General features: G+C 33.7%; 1 protein-coding gene across 1 annotated transcript in view; it reads right to left on the bottom strand.

Moving 5' to 3' along the window:
- Positions 1 to 349: 349 nt before the first annotated feature.
- LOC136043796 (DNA-binding protein D-ETS-4-like) overlaps positions 350 to 6,606 on the bottom strand; it is a 73,157-nt gene continuing 66,900 nt past the window's right edge. The window contains exon 6 of the mRNA XM_065728714.1: positions 350 to 2,985. Within this exon, the coding sequence (XP_065584786.1) occupies positions 2,675 to 2,985 (311 nt within the window). The 3' untranslated portion in view covers positions 350 to 2,674. The remainder of the gene's footprint in view (positions 2,986 to 6,606) is intronic.

Genomic DNA, 6,606 nt, shown 5'->3' with positions numbered 1-6,606 from the left:
AATCATTGATTATTTTACAATCTTTCATACGAAACCATTTTAATGTCAAATATCGGATAGACCTTTAGACTATAAAATTAAATCATACAAATATCGTGAGAAAAAAGAGTAAATCTCGAACTCAAAATAATTTAGTGTAACAACGGTAATTCTTCTTAATAATATGTTTTTTGGAAAACTTTATTGTTGACATAATACTAAAGAAGTAATTTTAGCGTTCAGACAACCGCTAATTCGTTCTTAAAAAGTTACAGGCTACCATAAAGTCTAACATCACCAATGTAAACATTCCAGCTTCATCAAATTACATCGTCGACATATCTTCAAAGTTAAAGTATATAAACATCCATTTGCAAATAAATATTTCTTTATTTTTCAATAAATAATTATGTTAAATTACAATTAATTTAGATTTCACAAATACCTTATCACCGCCCAAACAATAGCCAAGCATAACTATAAAAGCAGTATCGATTAGACTTATTTGTACCTATATACACTGGTCGTTCACGGAACATACCTACAATATATCATTGATATATGGTAAAAAGATAAACAAAACAATAAGCAAACGATGAAAAAACTAGTGTTTTCTAAAATAAATACCAATTAAGTCACGTTTCAAACATCTAAATACTACCTTAAAAATACCACAACGGACGGGAAATTACCTTCCTTTGCCCAACAATAATTATAAATAAATAAATAAATAATCAAAACAAAGCCGTATCTAAAGGGTTGCCATTTATATTTTAAATTCAAGAAATTATGCCATACATTTTCATAAGAAAAAACAGATTTCAAGGCTTTTTTGAGAGATAAGCTATAAAAAAAAAAAAAAAAAATTATACCAAGTCGCACTATGCAAAAAGCAAAATAAAAATCCGAATACAGAAACAAATCTTGGCATTTCCAACGCAGAAGAAAATTTTTAACTGAAAATAACGTTTACTACAAAATACCATACTTATCACATGTAACGTTTTATTCAAATGAAAGCGGTTAACTCCAACAACATATTCAATTCAGGAAGATTCCTGGGAAGTAAACAATAAAATATCAATTCAGATAGTCAGATAGTCATCAATTCCAATTGCAGATAGTCAGATAAGCATTCCCGGGAGAAAAAAAGGTCGAGGCGTGGATGGTTGTTCCAAGACATAAACTGACTATGAGTTATTTTTAAGGTATGGCAAGCCTACCTATTTTGCACAAAAACAAGTAGTCTAACGAGAGCATCTTATTTAACAAGCTTTAAAGTGAAAGATCTTGAAGGACGATTCCCGCACTTCGGTTAAACAAATCATTTTCACGCTCAGCTCAGAGTTATGAAACTGTGAGTCAGCAGACAGCCACTTTAGCAGACTGGCTAGCTGAATCAAATTTTCATGTTCAGTAGAAAGCTGCGGAACTATGAAGTTGAGAAGAATCAAAGAGCCGCTTCACCGATTGTTGTAATCCATTTCTGTACCCAGCAAGAAGCTTTGAAGTTGTGAAAACCACTTCAGCCGGCCGACTATCTAAATCATCCATCCTTATATTCAACAGGAAGTGAACGGAACAGTGAATGAGCAGAAATCCATATTAGCTTAGTTTTTTAAATTGTCCATTTCCAAGATCAGTCAAAAGGTTATGTATCAGCAGACTCATTTCAGCCGGCTGGCTAGTTCAAATCACCTGTTTCCAAACGGAATAGAAAGATTTGAAGCTTGGGATCAGAAGAAAGCCGCTTTAGTGGACTGCCTAGTTAATTAGTTCATTTTCAAGCTCAGCCGAAAACTGTAAAACCAACTCATCTTTTGGTAAAAGTTTGCTGAGCTTTAACGAAATCAAATTCGCAGAAAAGCGAATCCATATCGGTCATCGTTCATCGATTTTCGCAATCAGCATTTCTTTCCAGAACTCAGCTCAATCGCAAAAATTACCCTTTCTTATACGAATATTTAATAATGGAATTAAAAGACGATATTAGGACGTGATTCAACCAGCCTTGGGTTGTAACCTATTTAGTAGCATAGCAGATGCCAAAGTAGTGTGATTATGGGTGGCAACGAGCAGCACGTAATTCATTTAATATTGTCATTTTGCACTTTGTTTTAAAAAAAAACGAAAACGTATTTTGATGATATTTAAACTACTTTCTTCTGCAATCTAGAGCGGTGCTCTTATAGAAGAATGATTTTTAATTATAGAATTTATCGATTAAAATCAGACAAAGCTTAAATTACAAGCTTTTAAGCTAAAGGATTTCCCAAGTCGTTACGTTTAATTATCATCTTTTAAATATCTCATCATCCTTTAAGTTGCTGAAATTTTAATAAGCAAGTAACTCCGAAAAAGTTCATACAGACACACCGGGCGGACAAGATGGCAATAAAATATATTGACGATAAAATGGCACAGAGATGGCTCAATCATGAGTCAGTAAAAGGCACAAGGTCATTCAGTGACTCAGTCACGGAAATTAGAAGTGAGCGAAAGGTAGAATTAGACTACATTGTTTTGGATCTTGCACTAAATTAGAACCCCTCAACAGCCCCTCATAAAAAACAAATAAACTAAATATATTTGCCGATAATGGCAATACACTGGAATTCTGGGGATGGAGTACTGTTGCTACGCAACAGACTCCATTGCTCCAAAATATAAACAGTTCCCTTGTACCAGGGATGGGTTACTTAAAATACGGGTCACAAAATTGGTACACCAGACGTTGTGACCTTTCTGTTTTTTTCATAACTCCTTTTTTATAATATTGCCTCAAGGATCGAGACAACTTATCATAGTTCATAGCAGGTCGGTTTTTCCTCTTTCCCCAGAGGCGAGCTACTTTGACGGAGTCTTCAATTTTAAAAATTCCTTCTTCTCTATTCACCCATCGTATTGCAGAACCATACAGCTCGGGCTGGAGAAGAAGCTCTTTTATGAACTGCCAAAGATGGATGTGAGACCCCCCTTGACCTGCGTCACCATCTTCATCCTCATCTGAAAAAAAAGATTGTTCGATGATAAAGATTATGAGACTTCTTTCATTTCCATCCCATATATAGTAAAACAATGAACCATATTTATTTTTTCCCAGCATTTTTATACTAGCCTTTTCCCTTTACTTTTCCTAGCCGATTTAAAATTATAGCGATTGTAAGATTTCCTTCATTTTTGTTTCAGAAATTGTGAAATAATGATTATGCTTATTTTTCTAGCATTTTTTATACAGAAATATTACCTTTACTTTTCTACTTTTCTATATTTTTACTTCTCCCTTAATTACTTTTCCTGGTCAATTTAAAATTGGTTGATTATAAGATTCCCTTCATTTTTGTTCCAGAAATTGTCAAATAATAAACTATTGTTTAATTTCTCACGTTTTACAAAACGATTTTCCCTAGCACTGAACTGGAATGCAGAGGTCATCTAATTCGGAATGTCAAAACCTCAAGTCTCTTATATAATTTTTCGAAAGACAAGGAAGAAAAAGGTTTGGAGGTCTTTAGGAATGGTTCGGAGGTTTTGTCAAACGACGTTTGCGAATATGAAATAGCCTTTCTAAAATGAACCTCAGATTAACACGGAGCTGATTAACACGTTGGATATTTTATTGTAAAAACCGTGATATACTAAACCAGCCTCCCTAACAGAGCCAGACGTAGCCCTTGGATTTATACAAAGCTCGTTTTTTTTTAATTATTTTTGAGCTGATTTTCTTATCAGTAGTTGACTTATAATAAAGCATATTATAATTTGCTTTATATAATACAATATTTATAATATAATATAATATAATATTTTATAATATAAAGCAAATTATAAAATTATAATAAAGCAAATCTTGAAAAAAAGAAACCACAAAGTCATTTCGAATATGCTAATGACTACCCTTGTGAGTGTGTCCTAGCCCCCTTCCCCTACTAGAGGGGAATATGCCCTGGATGGAGGCTATATACAGAAGTTTGCTGGTATTTTTTTTTTTTTTTTTATAACCGACAAAGTAATCTTTAACACTGTGTCATGATATTTCCACAGATCCGTAGACATATAATACAAAATTAGTTTTGTCGAAAAATAAAGGGGATAAAAAACCTGCGTACGGCTCACACATCAAGTTTTTATTCGTGTTAGGGATGTCATTTGGGTAGGATAGGGGAACACCCTATTGTTTTGACTTCCCCAAAGGTCAAAGTGTTATTGTTTGTTTTTGTTATTTCAGACGCAGTTTTTCTTTTTTTCTTCTATTTATTCTATCTTTTTTGCTTCTATCTTATGAATCGTTCTATTTTAGTTTAGTAATTAAGCTCCTAGCATTATTATTGGCATTACTTCTACTTGTTTTAATTATTCATTGTGTTTTAATTTCTTCCTGTTTTTACTATGTTATTGACATTTGTGCTTTTTCTGGCGAAGTAAATTTATTAACTAATTTGTTTCTAATGGCGAAACAACAAACATATTTAAGCCTGCGCAAGAAGTAATACTAGTTGAAGAATTCTTCCCAATATCGGTCTGGGAGATCCCCTCCCCCACCAAACAAAGAAATGATGGAATAAAAATCAAATTTTACTAGTCCAGACTCATGGCCAATGGAAAAGATACTTGATACCCCCCCCTCCAGGTTTTGGACTTCCAAGCCTCTTTGGCTTAATTAGCTATGTAACGCAACAAGAACTGCTTTTCTACCATCAGATGTATATATCAGATTTTTAACAGATGGGAGGGGGAGCAACTGGGAAAAAACACTACAACAAGGAAAACTGTATGAAAAACCAAGGAAAATCAAGAAAAATCACACCCTCCCCCTGGCTATGTTTATTGCCTATCTGAAATATTTCGTCACTGTTAAGACGGTTACTCTTGGTATTACTTTAAGCACATCACCGTATATTGAAAACAATTTCAAAACTAAACACAAAACTTGCATTAAACCTGGCACTTGGACCCAAAAATTGCTTTAAAAATTAAAAATTCTTGCATATACAGAATATTAGCACCTCAGAGTGCACAGAGTTTCACAGAAACTGGTTTGACCACTGAGCAAGTCAGTTATTTTCGAAGAGACAAAAGGGTGGGGGGAGATATTGCAACGTTCTCTGTAGCCTTTCCTTTAATTATTGGTTCTCTTGAATATATCAACATAAGAACTCCCAAGCTGAGTCCCGTTTCTCAAATAATTAAACAAAAAATAAGTTTTTTTTAACTAAAAGGAAGAAGCAACATTAAAAATTAAAACGAACTGAAATTATTCTATACATGAATGGGGCTTTCCCCTTCTCAACGCCCCGCTCTTTACGCTAAAGTTAGACTCTTTCTCACAGCTCTACTTTTGAAAATAATAAAAAATTTAACGTAAAGAGCGGGGCGATGAGGAGGGGACAGGCCCTTTCGTATATGGTATAATTTCTGCTCGTTCTAAGTTTTAATGTCGCTCCTTACTTTCAGTTTAAAAAAATAGTTTTTTTTTATTTAATTTCGAAACGTTTTTGAATTCATGCAGGTATTGAATTTGGCTCACCATATATGAATAAGGGGTGTTTCCCCCTATTTTCTAAAATAAGGCAAATTTTCTCAGGCTCGTAACTTTTGACGGGTAAGACTAAACTTGATGAAACTTATATAATTAAAATCAGCATTAAAATGTGACTCTTTTGATGTAACCGTTGGTGCCAAAGTTCCGTTTTTTAGAGTTTCGGTTACTATTGAGCAGGGTCACTCCTTACTTCAGTTCGTTACCACGAACTGTTTGAAAATTTATCAGTTCAAGATTACATTCTCTTGTTTTGAATCCTTCGGAAATGGAAATGAATACACCCTCTACATCTAAGATCATAAGATTATATGAATTTTAGAGTGTGTTTCCCCCTTTTTTCAATAATAAGGAAAAGTTTCACAGGCTCATAACTTTTGATGGGTATGACTAAACTAGATGAAACCTATATATTTAAAATCAGTGTAAAAATCCAAGTCTTGATGTATCTATTGGTATCAAAATTCCGTTTTTTTAGAGTTTTGGTTACTATTGAGCCGGGTCGCTCCTTGCTTACAGTTCGTTACCATAAACTGTTTGATTTTATCAGAATATGGCTGAATTAACCAAATAAACGATAACATATTGTCGGGAGGCTTTTTTAATCGAATTAAAATTTGACACAGCCCCTTTTGGTTAAAACTTACCTCTCCTCCCTGTTTACATTTTATGCATATGCTATTGAATGTCCGAAATTGAAGAATGTCGGCAGTCGCTGGAGAATGTCCGAAATTCCTTTTTTTTTTCATACATTTAGTCAGGTTTGCCAGTTTTACGCAAAATTGATGGTGAAATGTTAGGTTAGGTCAGGTTAGATATCTAGCCCATTTCCGAGATTTATGACCTAACCTAAAGGTTAAATTAGGTTTCTAACCCATTTCTGAGATTTACAATCTAACCTAAGCTAACTTTAACTTTCACCATCAAACCTTGCATAAGACTGACTAAGCTGACTGGCAAAGTTGATTGAATCCAATCAGAGAAAAAGGAATTTTGGATATTCACCGGTGAATATCGACATTAACCAGTTTTTGGACATTCACAGTAACATATAAACATTTAAAAACGAACTGCCTTTGAAAAATATA

The sequence above is a fragment of the Artemia franciscana genome, chromosome 2, assembly GCF_032884065.1.
Source record: "Artemia franciscana chromosome 2, ASM3288406v1, whole genome shotgun sequence".
NCBI lineage: Eukaryota > Metazoa > Arthropoda > Branchiopoda > Anostraca > Artemiidae > Artemia > Artemia franciscana.
Note: the sequence above shows the minus strand (reverse complement) of the source record. Positions and strands in the feature narration are given on the sequence as shown.